At 42.0% G+C, this 24,627-nt stretch overlaps 2 protein-coding genes across 2 annotated transcripts in view; one reads left to right on the top strand and one right to left on the bottom strand.

Moving 5' to 3' along the window:
• Positions 1-24,627, bottom strand: part of ZCCHC17 (zinc finger CCHC-type containing 17) — a 56,862-nt gene that overhangs the window by 12,596 nt on the left and 19,639 nt on the right. Inside the window, exons 4-7 of the mRNA XM_032864013.1 lie at positions 16,600-16,700; positions 14,903-14,994; positions 7,033-7,133; positions 5,136-5,281 (exon numbers count right to left, since the gene is read on the bottom strand). Of these exons, the coding sequence (XP_032719904.1) occupies positions 5,136-5,281; positions 7,033-7,133; positions 14,903-14,994; positions 16,600-16,700 (440 nt within the window). The remainder of the gene's footprint in view (positions 1-5,135; positions 5,282-7,032; positions 7,134-14,902; positions 14,995-16,599; positions 16,701-24,627) is intronic.
• Positions 20,985-22,672, top strand: LOC116871315 (tubulin alpha-1A chain-like). The gene has a single exon (XM_032864012.1). It carries the CDS (start codon positions 21,078-21,080, stop codon positions 22,431-22,433), a length of 1,356 nt encoding a protein of 451 aa, XP_032719903.1. The 5' UTR covers positions 20,985-21,077; the 3' UTR covers positions 22,434-22,672.

Here is a 24,627-nt window from a genome sequence, read left to right as displayed (position 1 = left end):
GACCTGAGCCAAAGGCAGAGGCTTTAACCCACTAAGCCACCCAGGCACCCCCTTGCCACAGTTTTTAGCCCATGTGTTTACAAACTGCTAATTTTTTACTTAAAAAAAATTTTTTTTAAGATTTATGTATTTGTTTTGAGGGAGAGAGAGAGAAAGAGACCACGCGTGGGGGTGGGGGTGGAGAGGTAGGAGAGAGAGAATCTCGATCTCTACTGAGTGAGGAGCCCAACTCATGGCTCAATCCCACAACCCTGAGACAATGACCTGAGCTGAAATCAAGAGTTGGACGCTTAACTGACCAAGCCACCCAGGTACCCCTTAATTTTTTTTTTTTTTAATTTGACAGAGAGAGAGATCACAAGTAGGCAGAGAGGCAGGCAGAGAGAGAGGAAGGGAAGCAGTCTCCCTGCTGAGCAGAGAGCCCGATGTAGGGCTCGATCCCAGGACCCTGAGATGGTGATCTGAACTGAAAGCAGAGGCTTTAACCCACTGAGCCACCCAGGCGCCCCACCCCTTAAAATTGTTCTTAAAATTTGATTTATTTCCACTTTAAGAAAAAACAAAAATGCTTTACTAAAAGGGAAACTGTGTAACAACAACTATAAATAGAAAGCCTGAATCCCATGCTTTAAGTGGAAGGTAACTATAAATATATTAAAAAAAAAAACACAATGCTTTGGCTAAATATAATTTACTGCCTACTAAAAGCAGCAGCTGGTAGGCTGAGAGAGTTTGTTTTCACAGGAGGCAGTTTGGATTTTCTTTTAAGTGCTGTGGAAAATCACTGAAGGGTTTTATATAGGAAGACATGTGGTGTGACTGGGTATCTTAACAACGCTCTCTTGGAAATTTTTTTTTAAATGAGAAAGACATAGAACTGAACAACTGAACAACACCATCACCTACTTTTACCTAAATGACAATTAGCAAACATTACTCCCTAATGGAATCCTGTGCACTACTGGTAGGAATGATGCAGTCACTATGAAACACAGTGCAGCGGTTCCTCAAAAAAAGAAAAAAAAATTAAGTCAGAACAGAATTACCACATAATCCTGAAACTCCTATTCCCGGTATATACCCAAAGGAACTGAAAGCAGGTCTTGAAGAAATATTTGACACAACTATGTTCATAGCAACATTATTCACAATAGCCAAAAGGTGGGAGCAACCCAACGGCCAACAACAAATGAATGGATAAGCACACTGTAGTGTGTACACATAATGAAATACTATTTAGTCTTAAAAGGGAAGGAAAATGACCCATGCTATATATCCTCAGGATAGTTTACTAAGTCAAATAAGCCAGTCATAAAAAACAAATACTGGGATGCCTGGTAGCTCAGCTGGTTAAGTGTCTGCCTTCAGCTTGGGTCATGATCCCAGGGTCTGGCTCCTTGCTCAGTGGGGAGCCTGCTTCTCTCTCTGCCTGCTGCTCCCCCTGCTTGTGCTCTACCTCTCTGACAAAAAAGTAAAATCTTAAAAAAAGAAGAAGACAAATACTGTGTTATTCCACTTATAGGAGATACCTAGGTAGTCTAAATCATAGACAGAAAGTCATGTGGAATTGTCTAAAATTTCTGGATGTAAGAGACTCCATTTTGAAGCTCTATTTTCCTTTCCAAATTAATGAACTCTTGAACAGGGACAGAAGCAGCAATTGCTGTATAAGCAGCTGCTCATAACACTCTAACAGACCAACTGGTATTTGATCACATGAGGACAGGGAAGGTAATTATTACATACCAATGACAGTTCCACTTGATAGCACTGATAAAATAATCAAGAAGACAGTCATGAGAAGTGGCTCAGCTGGTCAGCACCAAACTAGAAGGGTCTGTTCTCTTCTTCAGCTACATCGTGTAATTACATCTTTCCTTCTCTCTCAGAAAAACCCTTGGCTTTCCGTAAATGAGTGACACAAATCTGTGATCTACTAATTGCAATTGCGAGATCCCAAATAAAGGCCTGTGTTCTTTTTCATGTTCATCTCCTTTTCTCACTTGATGGTAGAATGGTGGTTCCCAGGTGCCAGGGAGAAAGAATGAGGAGTCAGTGTTTAATGGGCAGAGTTTCAGTTCTGCAAAACGAAGAGTTCTGGAGGTGGACGATGGTTATGACCGCACAACAATGTGAATTTACTTAATGCCAAAGAACTGCACACGTAAAAAAGTTATGGGTGCCTGGGTGGTGCAGTCAGTTGAGTGCCAACTCTCGGTTTCCATTCAGGTCTTGATCTCAGAGTCATGAGATTAAGCCCCATGTGGGGCTCTGGGCTGCGATTCTCTCTCTCTTAGCCCCTCTAAGATAGATAGATAGATAGATAGATAGATAGATAGATAAATCTTTTTAAAAAAATGGTTAAGATGGTGGATGCCTGGGTGGCTCAGTCGGTTAAGTATTGACTCGATTTTAGCTCAGGTCACGATTGCAGGGTGGTGAGATCAAGCCCCTGCATAGAGCTCCTAGTTCAGCAGGGAGTCTGCTTGAGATTTTTCTTCCTCTGCCCCTCCCACACATGCACACATGTGCACATGCTCTCTCTCTAAAATAAAATAAATAAATCTTTAAAAATAAGAATGGGTGAGCACCTGGGTGGCTCAGTGGGTTAAGCCTCTGCCTTCAGCTCAGGTCATGATCTCAGGGTCCTGGAATCAGGCCTCACACTGGGCTCTCTGCTCAGCAGGGAGCCTGCTTCCTCCTCTCTCTCTGCCTGCCTCTCTACCTACTTGTGGTCTCTCTCTCTCTCTCTGTGAGAGAAAGAAAAGAAAAGAAAAGAAAAGAGAAAAGAAAAGAAAAGAAAGTAAGAAGATGGGGGGGCACCTGGCTGGCTCTGTTGGAAGAGCACATGACTCTTGATCCTGGGGCCTTGAGTTTGAGCCCCATGTTGGTTGTAGAGATTACTTAAATAAATAAAACTTAGAAAATTTTTACGTGGTTAAGATGGTAAAATTTATGTTATGGATATTTTACCACAATTTAAAGAAAACAACAGTAACACCAAATGCAAAGCCTATAGATTTTGGCTTGAGCAACTCAGAGAATGGTGATCTATTCACTGAGGGCAAAATGTGGAAGGAGCAGCTTTGGATAGAAAAATTAAAGAGCTGTGGGGTGTGTTAAACCTGATGCAAACTTGACAATTAGATGAAGATGTCAAGTAGGCAGATGGAGTTCTAAATCTGAAGTGCCAAAGAAAGTCAGGGATGGAATTACAGATTTGGATAAAAATAATGATACAAATACTTAATCTGGATATTATTACCGTGTAAGTAGTATTCAAAACCATAGGACAGGATGAGATTACCCAAAGAGGAGGTGGTCAGAGAACAGAAGGGAGTACCAAGACAGCCTTGGAGCACCCCAACATTCAGAGTTAAAGCAGAGAGCAAAAAAATCATAATAATGAAGAGAATCAAGCAGTGAGATAAAGATAAAGCAGAGATTAAAAAAAAAAAAAATCAGATGCCTAGACCCAACTCCTGGGAACTTGGAACTAAGAGGTGAAAGGCAAATGAAATGTCCCTCAGCTAGTTCAATAGTCTGTGAGTGAGAGACAGGAGAGAGTGCAGCACACGGTAGAAGGAATGGGAAGGAGAAGAAAAGAATACTTAGATGGCGCCACTAACAGGACTCGGTGACTGAATAGATATTGGATGGAAAGGAGAGGAAAATAAATGACATGCTGGTTTCCTTCCGGCAGATTATTACTGTCCTTAAAATAAGTAATACAAGATACAAGGATAGAAACAAGTAATACAAGATATAAGGATGGTGTTGTTTTCATAGTGGGTGGGTGTGTGTGCGTGGGGGTGGGGGAGGGCTGAAGAAGACAGAATGGTAGTCATGACAGCCAACATTCATTAAGCACTTAACTTGTCAGTGTTTTCTATGTATCTTGGGGAGCTGGGCATGCCCTCACAAGGAACACTGTCATCAAAGACCACAACAACCCTCCTTTGAAAATTAAGGAGGGCCCAAAGTTACACAGGTGGTCTATAACACAGAGGGCCTCAAACCTGGGTCTGAGGGACTCTAAGCCAAAGTCTGAGGTACCTGTGGGATACTAGTTAGGGATGTGGGAGCCATCAAGGCAGTTAAAGTCTTACGAGGGACGTGATTACCAGGGAGAGAATATACAGATCAAGAAACTATTATTCAAATACTTAGCTAGTTCTTACAATGCTATAAAGGGCCTTTTCCTCCCCTATAAAATGAAGTAACGCTTAATTTGTAGGGAATGCCCATTGAGGACAAGGACCTGATCATAGTTTTTTTATTCCTAGGGTTGCACTACCTGGAACAAAAAGACCACTCAACAAAAAATTGCTGAAGCTTTTAAAAAAACAAAATGAAACAAAAACCCAATAGCTGGATACAATTAGAAAGATAATACACAATATGAGAACAACTATTTCCTGACCAAACTACAGCACAGTTTTTTTCCGTTCCCTCTCTGGGGGGCATGCAACAAATGCCCTGTCTTTTTCAGCACCATAATAATGTCTGTTTTATGAACTGTTCTGCTGTCATCAGCATACAGGAGACAGAACTCTGTAAGACAGGCACTCTTATCCACCACTGGGCACAGAGAAGTACTTTCTGGAAAGACAATTTGATAAAATGTGTCAAGAGCCTTAAAGCCCTAACTCAGTAATCTTACTCAGGCATTTATCCAAAGAAAACAGTAAGAGATATGGCCAAAGACTTCGGGTGGAAGTAACAAAAATATCCAACAATAGAAAAATTATTAAATAAACCATCATACAGCCATAGGGTAGAATATTGTATGTTGTTCTTAAATTAAGTTTTTGAACAGTTAAAAATATTGGTAAATTATTTTGATACGTATAATGAAAAAAGTATAATATAAACTAGACCTAGTATAACCATAATTTTGTGTTTAAATGTGGATGTAGCTATCTATCATCATTACCAAGCAAAAAGATTGGAATGTACCAAATATACTGTAATTCTCTTTGGATGGAAAGATCACAGGAGATCCTAATATTCTTTATGTTTTTCAGGACTTCTAAAATCTCTGCAAAAAGTACATTTTTATTCTATTTTTTTTAGTACATTTTTATTTTAAAACCCTAAAAAAATATGATAAATAAAAGTAAGACAGCACTCACCTTCTTTCTTTTTCTAGAAGAATTCCTCGTGGGGTCAGGCTTCTCAAACTCTGCTGACTTTGCCTCTTCCTTCTCCTCTTCCTCATCAGGTATCAGAGAATATTTGGTCCCTCCTGGTTGCATAAAACAATCCTTTGCGAAGTGGCCTGCAGAAGAGAGGTAGAAAAGGTAGGGAAGGGAGAAGCAGCCTTTCCTCTTGGCAGGTGGAGCTTCCCCAGAGGCTCCTGAAAGGGGCTGGTTAGTTGAAGAAGTATTACTGAGTTCATTCAGAGCAGCTGCTGGATTCTGAGCAGATTTTCTATCACCTCAAGATGGCATTGCCCACTCAATCAGAGCCAGACCAGCAGCTGGTCCTAGAGCTGTGGGAGACACTGGCACTGCTTTGGAAATGGCAGAGGAAGCAGGCTTGTGCTGCCTCCCATTAGCAATGGGGCTTAGTAATTTTTAAAGATCTGCTTGGAACTTATTCCTGACATTGAAAGGCTGCTCCAGAGAGCAGAATGCTTAGCAGAGGGAGCCGAGTGGCAGGCCAAGCCCTACAGGAAGAGAGCTCTTAGGCAGCTGGCAGGAAGGTGGCATTCACATCCAAGCTAACACATTGAGAGACAGGCAGTCACCTGGGGCTCTCAACACTCAGACTGTCAGGTTTGGCAAGGGCCTTAGAGATCATCAAATCCAGCACTGCATGTGCAGATATAAAGACCCGGAGTAGAGAAGTAGCTCAAGGTCACAAAAAGAGCAGCAGAGCTCAAACTTACTCCAGGTCTCGTGCCTCCCTGCTCTATGCTGTTCCTGCTGCACCGAAACCAACGACCTAGGGCCTGACCTTGGCTAACTAAGCCAAATTCCATCTCTCATTATTCTTCTCTGCCTCATGTCACACCTGGTTGGACGTAAGCTGAAGGTAAGAGTACCCACCCTCCCTGAACCTTCAGTGCTATCAAGCGGCCGTTTAACAGCTACTACAGAGCTGATTTTATCCAAGCCTGTGTAGACCCTATTTCAGGGGCACAGATGATCCCATGAGATCATCAAAAAGCTATGCGTAAACTGCTTTGCAACTCTGGATCCAGAAACTAGATGGTGCCTGGAAGGGGAATACAGCATAGTTTTTCAAATATCTGGAATGTTTACACAATTCCCCTGAGGAGGTATTCTTTCCATTTTTCTTTTTTCCTTCCTCCCTCTACATTAATGGTAAGTAGGGGCTTAACTCCCACACCAATCAGGGCACAAATCCGCTACCAACTGTTATAGAAAAATCAAGAGAGCCAGGTAAATAGAAGGCAAGGAAGAAGGGGTGACAAATTGAGGTCACTCTGAAAATGAGACGCTGGCAATCCCTCTCATGATAGGTCTGACGAGGGAAGTCAGACTGAGAGCGCTCTCGATCACCTGAGTAAGACCAGCAGAAACCTGAGCGAGCAGCTAGCCTGTGTTCTTTAGTACTAAAAGGAGACTGTATTCACAAGTGTGAAGTTAAACAAGGAAGAGCAAGAAAGGGTCTGACTTGAATCCTTGAGCAATATATTTCCAAATCACTTCATTTTTGCTGCAGAATAGTAATGGTCCTTGGAGATAACAATTTACAGTGCTAACCATAATCCAACACTCTCCCCCCTTCGGTTGCAGTACATAGGGATCTTGCCCACACAGGGCATCAACCACAGGTGGGGGTGGGGTTGTCAGCAGAGTATCCGGCACGGCCAGCATTCAGAAGAGGACACAGAAAGGGCATGAACTCTGGTAAGAGTCTAGGAGGATTAACAGCACGAGCAGGTGAGGCCATCACTGACTAAAAAGCAGGGTGAGCCACACCCAAACCAGGCGACCTTCCCCACCTAGTAAAGATCCATCACAAGGAGGAAGGACTGGCCCGGCAGAGGCTTCACCTTACCTTTACAGCCACACTTCTTGCAGGTGGTGTTCAGGACAGCCTCGAGGGTGATCTTCTGCCCAGTGTAATCCTGGAAGGACCGCCGCCGCCTCTCTTCTTGCCTATAACGAAAAGGATACTGACTATTGGCCCTCTTAAGAGATGGGGCCAGAGATACTAGAAGGTAATGCTGTACGCTAGGTTTTTCTGTCCTTGGCAGGTAGAAGGGAGAAGAAGGAAAAGCGTCCTGCATGGGGAGACAAGCTCTGTCCTTGGCAGGTAGAAGGGAGAAGAAGGAAAAGCGTCCTGCATGGGGAGACAAGCGGGGAAAGCAACAACATGAAACAGGTATTTTTTTTCATTCAGGACAGGCTCTGAATTAATAATTATGAATGAGATGCCTTCAGCTCACCAATGCACAGAGCATGAAGATATAATTACCTCGCTAAGCCCCCAGTAACCCTGACACAGTCAACCCCGGGTTTAAAAAACCTTCAAAGACTTCCTAGACCATCAAGCTTAAATTCCTTACTGTGGTACTTGAGGCCTTCCATGGTCTGTCTCCAACCTGCTTCTCCAGCCCCAACTTTACTTGCATGAGATTTGCTAGCCAAAGAGGACTAGTTGACCTTCTCCAGATGGTTCAATGCCCTTGCTCATAGTTCCCTCTCTCCGAAATGCTGCTTCCCCTCTTTCCTCCCACCTCACCACCCCCAAACATTTCAAAGCTCAGCTTAGTCACCACCTCTCCTTCTACCAAGTCGTCTCCTGAGGACTTCAGCCAGAATTCATCTCTTAGTTCACATTCCTCTATCATTTCTTAAAAATTCTACGTTTATTACTAAAGTATAATATAGGCACAAAGTGTTTATAAGCATACAGCTTGATTGGTTTTCACAATTTGAACATACCCAGGAAACCCTCACTCCCATAAGGAAACAGAACATTGCCAGCACCTCCAAGGCCCCTCCAAGGGTAATCATAATGCTGGTTTCTAACAGCATAGATTAATTGTATTGGTTTTTGCAAATTGTGTAAGTGGAATCATACAGTATGGACCCTTCTGTGTCTGGCTTCTTTCACTCATTTGTGAGATCCATCCATATTGCCATGTGCAGTTGTAGATAACGGGTTCTCATTGCCATAAAGTATTCTGCTGTTGATGGGTACCTGAGTAGCTTCTACTATGATCAGTACTTCTTCTATGAACTTTCTAGCACATCTTTCGGTGACAGATATAGATACGCATTTCTGTTGGGAAATGCCTCGTTCCCGGTAGGAGTGGAACACTATACCGGGTTGTAGGGCATCAGAGGTAGCAAGCACTGCCAGCCAGTTTTCTATAATGTTTACCAATTACACTCCTGCCAGCAGCAGATCCTAAACACCCCAGATGTCTCTCTTTGACCTTTACCATAACACATGGTACCCGCACAGAGTAGGTACTCAGAAATGTTTGACAGAAGAATGTCACTCTGGATCACTCTTTTTTTCAAACTCAAACTGTAGTCTATACACACTGCAGTCCTAGCACATATTGCCTAAATAAAGCCCTAGCCCTTTATTGCCTGATACATTAATGTTTCTTCTCTAGATTGTGAGCCCTTTCTGCAGTATCTTACTTATGTTTGTTTCCCCACACCTTAGCCCAAAGCTTGGCAAGCAACAGCATCAATAAATGTTTGCTGAGGGACGCCTAGGGGGCTCAGTTGTTAAGCGTCTGCCTTTGGCTCAGATCATGATCCCAGAGTCCTGGGACCGGTCCCACATGGGCTCCCTGCTCAGCAAGGAGCCTGGTTCTCCCTTTGCCTGCTACTCTCCCTGTGTGTGCACTCTCCCTCTCTCTCTTTCTGCCAAACAAATTAATAAAAATCTTTTTAAAAATAAAATAAAGTAAAACTTAAAAATGTTTGTTGAAATCTCTATGCTCTTGGGGCACCTGATTGAGCATCCAACTCTTGGTTTCAGCTCAAATCTCCATCTTGGGATCATGGGATCAAGCCCGGCATCGAGCTCTGCGCTCAAAAGGGACTCTGCTTGATATTCTCTCTGCCTCTGCCCCTCCCTCCACTCATGCTCTCTTTCTCTCTCTCTCAAAGAAATTTTTTAAAAAATTCTGTGCTCTTGCCTCCAAATATTTTTCCTTACCGGAACCTCTTTAACTTTGAACTTTGACTTCACCTAAGCTTTTCCAACTATTCACCAAGTCTATAGAGTCCAGCAAAGCCAGAAATATTTCGCCAAAAAAGCCGCATTAGCCAGAGAAACCCAGGATGACAGCATCAGAACAGAACTACCCACCTGATGCATTTTAGCTAATAGTTTCATGGGATGCACTGGTTCTAGGGAGGAAACAGAAAGACCAAGATACGCCATATTCCGTCCTGGTCCTTCTTCAGCTCAGCTTACACACTGCGTGTTCGCTAAGATGTTCCCTACCCCCAGAGGCGGGGTCAATTACTCTTTTGTGTTCCCAGAACATCTGGTCGTTTTGTTAGATCTGCTTATATTTTGGCTTACCCTCTGTACCATGAAAGATACCATCAAAGGTAAAGGCTATGTCTGGGGTACTTGGGTGGTTCAGTGGGTTAAAGCCTCTGCCTTCGGCTCAGGTCATGATCCCAGGGTCCTGGGATCGAGCCCTGCATCAGGCTCTCTGCTTGGCAGGGAGCCTGCTTCCTCCTCTCTCTCTTCCTGCCTCTCTGCCTACTTGTGATATCTGTCTGTTAAATAAATAAATAAAATCTTAAAAAAAAAAAAAAAAAGACTATGTTTGGGGTGCCTGGGTGGCCCAGTTGGCTAAGCATCTGACTCTTGATTTTGGCTCAGGTCACAATCCTGGGGTGATGGGATCAGCCTCATGTTGGGCTCTAAGCTCAGCACTGAGTCTGCCTGAGATTCTCGTTGTTCCTCTCCCTCTGCCCCTCCCTGTGTTCAGGCTCTCTCTCAAATAAGTAAATATATCTTTAAAAAAACAAAGTCTATATTTTATTTTTTTCTGTATCTGGACAGTACACATTCCATCTAGCATACCAATGTCCAACAGAATGCCACGATGGACAAGTTCTATAAATTTATGTCTGTACTGTTGACTAATATTTTGATCTGTGGCTATGGAGCACTTAAAATGTGGTTATTGTAACTGAAGAATTGGATTAAATTTTATTTAATTTTCATTTACATTTAAATAACCATATATAACCATATGTAACTTAGTGGCTATCCAGTGGGACAGTGTAAACAAGCATATGATTTAAGTTTTGAAAGTGACTGCTCAAGCAGGGTGCCTGGGTGGCTCAGAATTTAAAGCCTCTGCCTTTGGCTCAGGTCTTGATCTCAGGGTTCCAGGATGGAGCGCCGCATCGGGCTCTCTGCTCAGCAGGGAGCTTGCTTCCCCCCACACCTCTCTGCCTACTAGTGATCTCTGTCAAATAAATAAATAAAAAATCTTAAAAAAAAAGAAAATAAAAGAAAAAGAAAAAGAAAATGTCTGCTCCAATTCCCAGGTTTTGCCCTAGCATAATCTTATTCAAAAGACAGGGGTCAACACTCTGGTATGGTCATGGGAGAGGGTCATTTCAAAGAATAAAGCTTGAGTTAGAAAAACCAAGGTGCGGGAAAGAGGGTACAGAGGGAAATGGGAGTTACTTATCAACAGGCATAAAGTTCCAGTTAAATAAGAAGTAAATTTTAGAGCTCTGCTATAAACATTGTACCTAGTCAACAATACTATACTGTACACTTAAAAATTTGTTAAGAGGGTAGATCTCATGTTAGGTGTTCTCACCACAATAAAATAATTTTTAAATAAAAGGGTAGAGAAGGGATGCCTGGGTAGCTCAATCCATTAAGTGTCTGCCTTCAGCTTGGGTTATGGTCTCAGTCTCGGGATCGAGTCTCATATTGGGCTCCCTGCTCAGCAGGAAGTCTGCTTCTCCCTCCCCTTTGTGCATTCACTCTCTCCCTCCCTCAAATAAATAAATAAAATCCTTTTAAATAAATTAATTAATTAAAAACCAGGGCAGGATCTTGGGGACATAAGTTGAGCAAGTCACAAACTCCATGGCATTCAGATATCCTTATCTGTGGAGCTGAGTTTCAAGTGGCTATGAGTCACAGCTTAAACAAACCCTCATTATAATCAATTCCAATATTCTGGGGGTTCTAACATATGACAAGCCAAATCATAACTCCTATCCAATACTCAACAAATGAATCACTTGCCTTCCTCCCTTTTCTGTGCTCACTGCCATGCTGGTTTAGGCCTGGCTACTTTGCAGCTACATAGTAACAAGTTTCCTCCAGTCCCTCCAAGCAAGGCACACAATTGAATTAACCTTTCTTTTGTTCAACTATTAAGTGGCAAGCACCAGTGCCAATGATGAGTGTGTCAAAAAGGCAGAATGCAGTCTTTCTCAAGAAGCTTACAGTCTAGCAGCAGAAGGAGACATATAATAATTATATGTGGTGATAATTATAGTGGTGAACCACACTCTTCTAAAAGACTATGCTATGCTGGCTAAACCTACCTGGGAACTGCCTTTCCCCCTTTCCATTTACAGATTCCCTTGAACACTCTTGGACTCGGGGGATGAAATATAAGATAGTTAGATACTGATGGTAAATGAAAGTTAGATACTGATGGAAATGTGGGAGGCTGGAGACAGCACTAAGCCACTAACCAAAACAGGGTGAGATCAGAGAATGGGGTACAAGGAGAGATTAATCTGATCAGCTGCCTCTCCCCCTAAAAGGCTTAAAAAAATTTTTTTAACATATATTTTTTAATTTATTTGAGAGAGAGACAGAGATAGCAAGAGAGAGCACAAGCAGGGAGAAGAGGGAGAAGCAGACTCCCTGCTGAGCAGGGAGCCCAATGTGGGGCTTGATCCCAAGACCCTGAGATTATGACCTGAGCAGAAAGCAAATGCTCCAGGGCTTTAAAAAAATTAATGCTCTTTGGGGCACCTGGGTGGCTCAGTGGGTTAAGCCTCTGCCTTCCGCTCGGGTCATAGTCCGGGGGTCCCGGGATCGAGCCCCACATGATGCTCTCTGCTCAGCGGGGAGCCTGCTTCCTCCTCTCTGCCTGCTTCTCTGCCTATTTGTGATCTCTGTCTGTCAAATAAATAAATAAAATCTTAAAAAAAAAAAAAAACAGTAACTAAAGTAGCTATCATATACTGAGTTTCTACCATAGACTAGACATGAATCTGGCTCTTTACAAATAAGCCTGTATTTAAATCATTCCATCATTTCTGAGACACAGGCATCATCCCCTCTATCTGATAGTAAGAAGCTGAGGGTCAGAGAAGAGGAGTCTGCTCAAAGTCATATACTAGTCCGCAGCAGAACTAGGACTCTTTCTGATTTATGTCTTACTCTAAAAACTCTCAACATCATTCCACTATATCGTGTTTCTTTCCTGGATGCAGCTCTAGAAATAGTTTACAACAAACACTTCGGTTTGGCCACTTGGTTATTACTAGAAAATGCCTATACATAGAAACCTGTACAGCACAAAACCAGAGAGCCCCTTCCCCTCTCTAACCTCATTCTGAGACAGAGAAGTAGCACTTTCATTTTACTTGTTTCACATTTTACCCCTACAAGAGGGACTTTGGGAAATTCCATTCCTTTTTAATGAGTCTGTATATAGTACAGGATTCTTTGGAGCAGAAGCAATTTATTATAATGTAATCAGTAAATGCCAGACTTAAATAAAATTACTGAGCTCTGAGTTATAAAACACTTTCTACTATGAAAGGTGTTTTGTCAATAATCAGACTTACAAACATGTCAATATTTAGAGATGAAACTACAGAAATATGGAAAAACTCAAAAGTCACATGCAACAGCTAGAAGCATCATGTGGTAAAAAGGGCCCTAGCTTCTGTGCCCTAGTTCAGGTCCTTGACCTACTATAATTTGTCATTAACCACAAGGAAATTACTTATCACCAAACATCAAGATAGAAACTAGGAATATAAGGATGTCTGGCTGGCACATCAGTGGAGCATGTAACTTTTGATCTTGGAATTGTGGGCTTAAGCCCTACAACTGGGTGTGGAGATTGCTTAAAAATAAAATCTTTCTTTGTTTTTAAGATTTATTTACTTATTTTAGAAAGAGAACGCAAGAAAGAGAAAGAGTGCACACTTGGGGAGAGGCAGAGGGAAAGGGAAACAACCAGACAACTCCCTGAGTAGGAAGCCCAACAAAGGGCTCAATCTGAGGACCCTGAGATCATGACCTGACCTGAAATCAGAGTCAGATGCTTGATCAACTGAGCCATCCAAGCGCCCAAAAATAAAATTTTTAGAAAAAACGGGGGGACGGGCGCCTGGGTGGCTCAGTCAGTTAAGTGTCTGCCTTTGGCTGAGGTCATGATCCCAGGGTCCTGGAATCGAGCCCCACATCGGGATCCCTGCTCAGTGGGGAGTCTGCTTCTCCCTATGCCTGTTGCTCCCCCTGCTTGTGCTCTGTCAAAAAAATTTAAAAAAATCTCTTAAAAAAAGAAAAGAAAAGAAAAAAGGAAGGAAAAGAAAGGAAAGAAAGAAACTAAGAATATAAAGTAAAATGGAGATAATACCCACAATGGAGGTTCTTAAGAGAATCAGACGCACAAATGTGCATCTTGCATAATGCCTGGCACATAGTATATATCCAATAAATACCAATTCCCTCCCTTTTAGGTAAAATTACTTTGTATCCACGGTGATTTTGCTTAGAACTATAAATATAAGGGTTTCCCAACTTTTACCCACCAAGATCCCACTCAAACATTTATTTTTCTCTTTTTTTTTTTTAATTAATCAATAACTGGGGCAATTGAGTGGCTCAGTTAAGTGTCTGCCTTTAGCTCAGGTCATGATTCCCGCTTCAGGGAAGTCTGCTTCTCTCTGTCCCCTTCTCCCTCCTCTCATGTTTTCTCTCTCTCACAAATAAATAAAATCTTTTTTTTTCTTTTTTTTTAATTTAACAGAGAAAGAGGGAACACAAGCAGGGGGAGTTGGAGAGGGAAAAGCAGGCTTCCCACTGAGCTGAGAGCCCGACGTGGGGCTTGATCTCATGACCTCAGCCAAAAGCAAACACTTAACAACTGAGCCATCCAAGCACCCCTAAATAAAATCGTTCCAAAAAACCCACAAATAAATAAAATAAATTAACCGATAACATAATTGTCACTGAGAGCACCTGATTAGCATGAGATAAACAATGTGATATTTTAACAACAAAAGCAATACCATAAAGTCTTGGTTAACCTGAAGGTAAATGCATGATTTTGGTTGGCTTTCTGAAACACTGCAAACAGTTCAGAAACCCTTCACAGAACCTTAGAGCACTATGAACTCCTGATCAGAAATCACTGGCATACATCAGAGAAAGCCTGTGAGACAGAGAGCAAATTCCTTATATCACCAGCCTACATGGATAGCAAATCTTCCATTCCTAAATGAAAGGTAAGAAGAGCCAATGAAAGTAAGATGTCATATTCAGAACACAGTTATCCCAAGAAACATTAAACCCCACTGGAGTTGCTTCTAGATTACCCTACTCTTTCACATGGTCTTTACCTTTTTTGAGCCTCCGTACTGAGAGAAACAAGGAGCAGAAGCTTCAGGAGTACTTGTTGGCTAACTGGTTAAAGGGCAGACAAAGAATAAGGGGAAGGTAACAAAACCACTGATGGCGCATCTCTATGCTTTGCATGTTAGCATCCAATCTTAGAACTCTATGCAGTATGATGTTATTGATATCCAAGGATCACAAGAGCTACAGAAGTCATCAATATCACAGACTATACATGTAGAGTTCCTAGGTCAGCCTGATTCACTACAGCATTCTATGGTTTGAGAAGTAGGACTGTAGCCTTTTCAAAACTTTTACCTACTCAATGATAACGTTGTTAGGGTCGAGGTCTTTCCCAGTCCCTTGGTTGACGACTTTCATGGAGAGGGACACTTTTATCCTATCATTTTTCATCTGTAAAAGACAAAAACAGTCACCAACAGCTGAGAGTACACCATTTAGACTGCTGGTCTAAAATTATCTAACTAAGCATCAAAAGCTTTTATCATCATAACAAACACTGAGCTCCTCTAATGGCTGAGGTCCTGTACTAGAAACACCGGGGGTACTAATGAGCATTATAAATAGATCTTGTGGCAAATTTACTTTAGGAAATGGTTTTTATCTTTCTGCTCCTTCTGGGGAGGAAAGACAGAAATGGTAGCTCAGAAATTCAAGGCTGGGGAGCCTGGGTGACTCAGTGGGTTGGAGCCTCTGCCTTCAGCTCGGGTCATGATCTCAGGTCCTGGGATCGAGCCCCACATCAGGCTCCCTGCTGAGCAGAGAGCCGGATCCCCCCCCCTCTCTCTGCCTGCTTGTGATCTCTCTCTCTCTCTCTCTCTCTGTTAAATAAAAAAAAAAAAACTTAAAAAAAAAAAAAAAAAGAAAGAAATTCAAGGCTTATGGAGGTAACCAAAATCCAACCAAAATCAAGGCCTTTTAAGAATATAAAACCTGGTTTTTCCAGGTAAGTTCAGCATAATGATAGGTTCAGAGATCCATGAGACCAGAACTCATTTCCTAAACATTCCAGACTAGACTAGATCCCCTTTTGGACTTAGTCTAGTGCATTTTTAAACATGAAGGCAATTGTTAGCCATGTTGGTCTTCTTTTGCTTCCTCCAACACCTGACTCCTTTTTCCACTTTGGGGTCTCTACATCAGTCATTCTCTCTGCCTAGAACATGCTTATCCTAATTTTTCACATAACCAGTGCCTCTTTCTTTAGGCCTCAGCTCACACATCATTTCCAGAGAGAGCCCGTTCCTGACCAAATCTACTGCTGATAATGCTTGAGCCCATTATAGGACTTATTATAATTTATAATTATTTTATATATTTGTTTGCTTACTTTTATATTTGTTTCATCCAGTTACATTCTATATAAGCTCCATAACAGCTGAGGTGACCTAGGTCTGGCTCACTCTTACATCCCTCAGACTAGTACATATTAAGCACTCAAATCTTCTCAAATAGTATCTCTTTCAGACCTATCTCCCCTGCCATTCTCCGGTACAAGAGCAGGCTGCCCACATCCACAGCCCTCATGCCCTCAAGTGAGCTGCTGTTAACTGGCTCCTTCAGACCTTTCTCACTTGCCTCACACTGCATGGTGCTGGGTATTCGGAGCAATAACGGGAAACTCTGCTTTTTACTGTTTTGGTCCAAACTAAAGTGTACCTGGCAGCTATTCTTTTGAAATTTACGACAAAAACTAGTCCCATAAATTAAGTTTTCTTTTCTCTTTTTGGTTCTTTTTTCCCCACTTCAGGAAAGTTCTATAAATATGTACTTATTGCACCACACTTATTATAGTTTATACCACATCCCTTCTGAGTTTACAGGACAGCAACCAGAAGACTTCAATTCAGGACAGAATATAATGGCAGGATTCAAAAATAAGATCATCAGCCATAGTTAACAATATATACACATTTGCCATTATTAAATACCAACACTGTCCCCGCACCCCCCAGCTTTTCCTCAGTCTAACAACATGAAAGTTGCATGGAGCCTTACCTCTCGACCAATAAGCTTCACCCACACTTTGTCTCCAACATCTACTATCTCAGAGGGCTTATCCACACGACAGGATGACATGTGAGTTCGATGGACCAGACCTGGGTACAAGAAAAAATGAAATAAAGCACAGGGGGTATATCTGGTATTTATACTCTAATGAGGTAAGGAGAAGATGGGAGTTGAGGATTCACTGAAAAATGTCTGTTACTTTAAAACTGTACATTAAGGGGCACCTGGGTGGCTCAGTCCCACATCTAGCTGCCCACTCAGCAGGCGGCCTGCTTCTCTCACTCCCCATCCCTCTCCCCCTACTTGTGTTACCTCTCTAGCTGTGTGTGTCTCTGTCAAATAAATAAATAAAATCTTAAAAAAAAACTGTAAATTAAAACAATCTGAGATCATTTTTTGTACTTAACACATATTGTTTAAAAATAATGCTCTATGTTAGCAAACATGATACAAGAACAACACATTAGTAAAAACACAAGTCAGTGAAAGTCTTTGAAAGCAAGGGCATCAAAATGTTTATACCTTTGATGCAAGAATATCATCATTAGAATTTTTCCAAAAGAAAAAACTCAACAGAGGCAAAAACCAAAAACCTATGGGTATATAAAAGTACTTGTAGTATTATTACCTACAAAGGTTAAAAAAAAGATATAAAGCAATGTAAATGACCAATAATTGGAAAATTAGCTTGGTAAACTATGGTAAATCAATCAAACGGAAGAGTAAGAAGCCAACTAAATTACAATTACAAAAAATAATTATGATAGATGTTAAGTGAAAAAAGAAAATCGAAACAAGGTGCCATTTTTAATCTATTAAGTTAACAGCATATTTAGAAAATAACACCCATGGGGGAGAGTGTAGTAAAATAAGAAATATTCCTAAGGCTAGTATAAAATTTTACAAATCATTTAGCACTCACTAACAAGAGTGGTAAAAATATTTAATAAAACTAATTAAAAGTTAAATGATGGATTAGTTATTAAGTAATTTTTTAAATATTTACAATAGATATACTTTTCTGTCTGTCCAAAATCCTTTCGTGGGAGAACCACCTTCCCTACTTCTTTAATAGACCATTTCAGATTTTTATGAATAAAATTATTAACATATTAATCAACATCACCTTCCCTACTTTCTAAAATAAGTCTGGTCCATCTGATTTGGTTGAAGCTGACGTAACCCCCAACTGCAGACACACGACACATGCTTTATCAATCAAGATACTTCACCCCACTGAGGGATTAGCTAAATCAATTCATCTCTTTCAAGACATTTGTCAGGATAATAAAACTACAAAAATTTACCAATGCCCATCTTTACCACCAGGTGGCAAGAGTTGGCCAGAGGTAAAAGAAAAAGCCCTAAGGGTGTAATCTGAGCAGCCAATACAGTCATAGGGAAGCTAATTTATCCTGCAACCCACAGTGAGAATGGCCAAAACATTTCTTAACTGCGTTTCTGTCCCCTTCGATGTATTTTGAAAACAGAAAAAATCAGAAACAAACTAGGGGCACCTGGGTGGTTCAGTTGGTTATGTGTCTACCTTCAGCTTAGGTCATGATCCCAGGGTCCTGGGACTAAGCCTGTGTGGGGCTCCCTGCTCAGCAGGGAGTCTGCTTCTCCCCTGCCCCTCCCCCTTCTGTTTGTGCTCTCATGTGCATACACATTCTCTCTCCAATAATAACTTCTTTTAAAATAAATAACAAATTGCTATATTAACATGTTAAACAGATTGTGAACTTAGTGACTGGTACAGGGAAAGACAATTCACCAATTTATTAATTTACAACAGAGGATATACTTTTTTTTAAAGATTTATTTATTTATTTGTGAGAGGGAAAAAGAGCGCACACACACATAAGCAGAGGGAGCTGCATGCAGAGGGAGAAGCAGGCCTCCCGCCAAGCAGGGAGCCTGACTCAGGGCTCCATCCCAGGACCCTGGGATCATGACCTAAGCCAAAGGCAGACGCTCAACTGACTGAGGCACCCAGGCTCAGTTCCGAGGATATACTTTTTTTAAATCCCCAGTCCTTGCCTATTAGTTAAACTACCCACTGCTCCCAGTATCAAATACCTAAAAAATTGGGTAAGTGATCACAAATTGCTTTAACACAGAATCAGAACAAAATGGAGACACATGGTTTAAGATAGGTTTCCAGTCCACAAATTTAAGGGACTATCACTTCCTCTTGGAATAGATAGATAGAATGATACAATTGGATTTCAGTCTCCTAAATTATAATTTCTTTCCAATCCCTTTTCTCTGGAATCACACCCAGATTATCTTGTCACCGTCTTGAGTGCTCTCATCTCTTTAGTCACAGATTTATAGGCAATTACCTGGCATATATCTATGGTTAATCCCATACTCTGTATGGGGGATTCATTACCAGCTGCATTCTCAGAGGGCAGTCTATATTCCTGGGAGGTATTTCACTGCCAGCCACATAAACCACCCAGAATTGGATTAAGTGGATATGGTAGAGGGCACGAAATAACACATTACTCTGTGCTGGATACCTCTTTAAATACCGAACATCCACCCATTCATTTAATCCTTGTATCAACCCTGTGATATAAGTTCACCTGAGGAAATACTGTAGATGTTAAATACATTGTGCAAGATTACAAAGCTAATTAAGAAATGCAATTCGAATGTGAGTCTGTAGGGTCTTCTACAACATACTGATATTTCTCTATTTTTTCTTTTTTATTGATCTATGTTTCCATTAAAAAAGAAAAAAAGATGGTCTCATCTATAAGAAGTAGAAACACAACTAATTCTGCTCCAGCATACACTCCAAAATGAACAAGAACAACAAAAATGCTTTGTTTGTCCATCTACATGGAAGGGAGCTCTTCAGAGCAGTTTGTGCCTCGATTTCTGACATGAAGCCATAAATGCCCAAAGGGCATATCAAGTCCATCATCATGTTCAGTAAACCCAACATGACACTTAAACAGACTGACTCCCATCTGAGTGTCTGCTGGTAAAAGAAATTTTGACAACATGGAAAGAGCTAGCATCTCAATCACTATATATTAAAAAAAAAAAAAAAACAGAAGTAGCCTATTTATTGTTCGCTTAAAAATATTCTCCCAAATGTGTTGTTCAACCTCAATTTCTTTCACAACTCCCACTGCTACAAAGAGTTTCTAAAAATTAAACGATTAGAGCTACAGCCCCAAAATGTCAAAATAAAAGGTTCCCTTTATCTTTGGGGGATCTGAATTCCCTTTCTAGAATTTTCAAATAAGTGGGGCGCCTGGGTGGCTCAGTGGGTTAAAGCCTCTGCCTTCGGCTCAGGTCATGATCCCAGGGTCTTGGGATTGAGCCCCACATCGGGCTCTCTGCGAAGCAGGGAGCCTGCTTCCCTTCCTGTCTCTCTGCCTGCCTCTCTGCCTCTTTGTGATCTCTGTCTGTCAAATAACTAAATAAAATCTTTAAAAAAAAAAAATAATAAGTTATCGCCAATCCATGGTATATGACAATAATGTAAGTCCACAAGTTAAAGTGCTTTCACACCCTTTATCTTGTCGCAATTATAGGTTCATTCAAATAGTTATTAAATATCCACAGTATTATAGGCAAAATGGATTCAAGGACAAATAAGACATGATCCTGCCAATCAAGAAACTCGAAAATAAACACATCATTCCCATTTCACAGATAAGGAAACTAACGCTCAAGTCTGAAGCAACTGAAGTCAAAAGCCAGTAACAGGCAGAGCTGTTTTTTTTTTTTTTTGTCATTTTTTTTTAAGATTTTATTTATTTATTTGACAGACAGAGATCACAGGTAGGCAGAGAGGCAGGCAGAGAGAGAGGAGGAAGCAGGCTCCCTGCTGAGCAGAGAGCCCAATGTGGGGCTCAATCCCAATACCTTGGGATCAGGACCCGAGCTGAAGGCAGAGGCTTTAACCCACTGAGCCACCCAGGCGCCCCTAGAATTTATTCATTTAATAAAATGTACTGAATACCCACTATTCCTCAAATACTGTTCTAGGCCCCAACATTTCACAGCTCAGTGGATAACTGCAACTTCACTTATATTACTACACTGCATTGTAATTTGTTCATATCTCTAGCATATGAACAATCTGAGAGCAGCAGGGACTATTTTCTTATCTCAGTGTTCCTACCTAACATACTGACCAGATAATAGAATTCAATAATTATTTGCTAAACTGAATTAACTGCTAAAAATATTTGAGCTTCAGGGTGTCTGGGTGGCTCAGTCAGTAAAGTGTGTGATTCTTGATCTCAGCTCAGGGCTTGATCTTGGCCTTTGTGTTGAGCTCCATGAAGTAAAAATATTTGAGCTTGTACCATAAGCAAGACACCTTAAAAGTATAACATTAGAGGTTCTCTTACATCGACCGCCTAAGAGTCGCGCTGTAAGAAGCAACAACCTCTCCTCTTCCTCTCCGCCATCTGCTCGGCAGACGCAAAGCAGCAACCATGCGTGAGTGTATCTCCATCCACGTCGGCCAGGCTGGTGTCCAGATCGGCAATGCCTGCTGGGAGCTCTATTGCCTGGAGCACGGCATTCAGCCCGATGGCCAGATGCCAAGTGACAAGACCATCGGGGGAGGAGACGACTCCTTCAACACCTTCTTCAGTGAGACGGGCGCTGGCAAGCATGTGCCCCGGGCCGTGTTTGTAGACCTGGAACCCACAGTCATTGACGAAGTTCACACGGGCACCTACCGCCAGCTCTTCCACCCTGAGCAGCTCATCACAGGCAAGGAAGATGCTGCCAACAACTATGCCCGAGGGCACTACACCATTGGCAAGGAGATCATTGACCTTGTCTTGGACCGAATTCGGAAGCTGGCTGACCAGTGCACAGGTCTTCAGGGCTTCTTGGTTTTCCACAGCTTTGGAGGGGGAACTGGTTCCGGGTTCACCTCCCTGCTGATGGAACGTCTCTCTGTCGATTATGGCAAAAAGTCCAAGCTGGAGTTCTCCATCTACCCAGCCCCTCAGGTTTCCACAGCTGTAGTTGAGCCCTACAACTCCATCCTCACTACCCACACCACCCTGGAGCACTCTGATTGTGCCTTCATGGTAGACAACGAGGCCATCTATGACATCTGTCGTAGAAACCTCGATATCGAACGCCCAACCTACACTAATCTAAATAGGTTGATAGGCCAGATTGTGTCCTCCATCACCGCTTCCCTCAGATTTGATGGAGCCCTGAACGTTGATCTGACAGAATTCCAGACCAACCTGGTGCCCTATCCCCGTATCCACTTCCCTCTGGCCACCTATGCCCCTGTCATCTCTGCTGAGAAAGCCTACCATGAACAGCTTTCTGTAGCAGAGATCACCAATGCGTGCTTTGAGCCAGCCAACCAGATGGTGAAATGTGACCCTCGCCATGGTAAATACATGGCTTGCTGCCTGTTGTACCGTGGCGATGTGGTTCCCAAAGATGTCGATGCCGCCATTGCCACCATCAAGACCAAGCGTACCATCCAGTTTGTGGACTGGTGCCCCACTGGCTTCAAAGTGGGCATTAATTACCAGCCTCCCACTGTGGTGCCCGGTGGAGACCTGGCCAAAGTCCAGCGAGCTGTGTGCATGCTGAGCAACACCACAGCCATCGCTGAGGCCTGGGCTCGCCTGGACCACAAGTTTGACCTGATGTATGCCAAGCGTGCCTTTGTTCACTGGTATGTGGGGGAGGGCATGGAGGAAGGAGAGTTTTCTGAGGCTCGTGAGGACATGGCTGCCCTTGAGAAGGATTATGAGGAGGTTGGTGTAGATTCTGTTGAAGGTGAGGGTGAAGAAGAAGGAGAGGAATACTAAAGTTAAAAATGTCACAAAGGTGCTGCTTTTACAGGGAAGCTTATTCTGTTTTGAATATTGAAAAGTTGTGCTCTGATCAGTTAATTTGTATGTAGCAGTGTATACTCTCATATACAATTACTGACCTATGCTTTAAAACACAGCGCTTTGTTACAGACCCAAGCTGTCCCATTTCTCTGATGGGTTTGAATAAAGTATTCCCTGTCTTAAATGGAAAAAAAAAAAAAAAAAAAAAAAAAGTATAACATTAAACAGTCTCTGATCCCAAAATTTCACGTGCTGGTAGGGCAGAGGATAGTTGAGAAAAAAAATAAAAGAACTTCACAGAAGACTGCACTGACACTATGATAGTCACTAGCCATGTTGCTGTTTTAAGTTTAAATTAAAATAAATGAAGTTAAAAGTCAGTGGCTACATTATTGGATAGCACAGATGCGCTATAATACAAAAATATATTTGATCTTTGTCCCTGGTTCCTACACAGCCTGTACACATCTCCTATAACTCTTGGAATCTCTCCTGTGATAGGATAGTCTTTTGTTATTCATACGCCCCTTCTGATCACACCAGTTTGTGCTAATGAGGTCACTTAGGGTAGGGCTCCTAGATGTCTCTGGATGGGCCAAGTCTCCAGAAGATCAAATGAGAGGGTTGGAACTTTCAGCCCCACTGGTCTCCAGGAAAGAGGGCAACGGGCTAGAGATTAAGCTCTATAAAAACTCTTGAACAAATGAGATTCAGAGAGCTTCCAGGTTAGTGAAAACATCAGCTTGTTGGGAGGGTGATGTGCCAGAGAAGACATATAAGCTTAGAGTATACCCACCACCCACACCTTGCCATTCTAGCAAATTAAGAAACTTGAGGACGGGGTCGTGGGAACCCTTGCTTCATAGCACACCAGTCAGAAATACAAATGGCTCAGGACTTATGACCAGCATCTGAAGCAGAGGCAGTCTTGCAAGTCTGAGCCCCTTTAACTTGTGGTATCTGACAGTTACTCCAGCTAGATAGTGTCAGAATTGAATTAAGATACCTGCTACTGGAATCTGGAGAATTGGTTAGTGTCAGAAAACACACTGGAACAGATATAGAACATTTCCATCATCATAGATGGTTCTATTAGACACCACTATAGATGGGGGGAAATCTAGTTTAGATCTGAATACTAGGAAGGGGTCTTCAACTCAGTAATGGTAAAAGTTCTGAGAATAGAAGGCAGAGAAAAACAACCCAAGAGTCTCCTTTCCTGAATCAAAATGTTAAAATCTGGAGACCAGAATTATTTTATAGCTCAGTCCTTTTGGCATTGAACTTAATGATCTTCCCCCTTCGAGAGCAGAGAAGCCAAAATACAACTGTTCAAGTTATACAGTAAACCCACAGAAAAGCCCAGGATTAGAGAGTTCCCACCTAATTACTTGGCTTCCTGAGCTCTCCCTCTGAGGCTTTTCTCACCAGCTGTCAGACTAACATCACTTGTAAGGAGGAAGCCACAGTCGGAGGCATCCCCTGACAGGGCATGGACACGAGTGAGTGGAAAACTGACTGCTAAGAGGTGGCAGGTCTTTCATCTCCATACAGTCCCCAAAGTGCCACATAAATGCACAAGCAAGGATGGGACTTTCAAGTACTGGGAGCTATGGCGAGTATACCAAGAAAATCTGTCTTCAGACCAGAAAAGGTAGATGTCTAGAGGGACCGCGATGAGTTCCCTCCCATTGAATCCAAACAACAGAAAATGAGAAACTTTATAATAGATTGCTATTGCTAGCTTGGAAACTACTGGTGAGCCCTTTCTAATCAAGATGCAATTTGTGGCATAGTCTCCAAGGCTGGGAGCAGGGCTCTATTATTGAAAGATCAGCTGTTGGACTTATTTTAAAGGAAAAATTTTGTTTTAAAAAACTGTCCAAAGAAGAAGTCCCTATTCCATGTCCATGTCTCCCCTAGCAAACTGAACACTCCAGAGGTGACCTCTGTCAACAGTTTGTTGAGTATGCTTCTTAGGCTTTCTTCTAAACATATGCAGTAATTCCAAAACTACATAGGCTAATGTACACATGCTTTAAAATGTAGGTAGGGACGGGATGCCTGGGTGGCTCAGTCAGTTAAGCATCTGCCTTTGGCTCAGGTCATGATCCCAGAGTCCTGGGATCAAGCACGTCTCTGAACATGCAGCCTGCTTCTCCCTCTG

Source organism: Lontra canadensis, unplaced genomic scaffold (genome assembly GCF_010015895.1).
Source record: "Lontra canadensis isolate GAN:19392208 unplaced genomic scaffold, GSC_riverotter_1.0 scaffold25, whole genome shotgun sequence".
Classification (NCBI taxonomy): Eukaryota; Metazoa; Chordata; class Mammalia; order Carnivora; family Mustelidae; genus Lontra; species Lontra canadensis.
The sequence above is the reverse complement of the archived record's forward strand: the minus strand, read 5'-3'. Positions and strand labels throughout refer to the sequence as shown.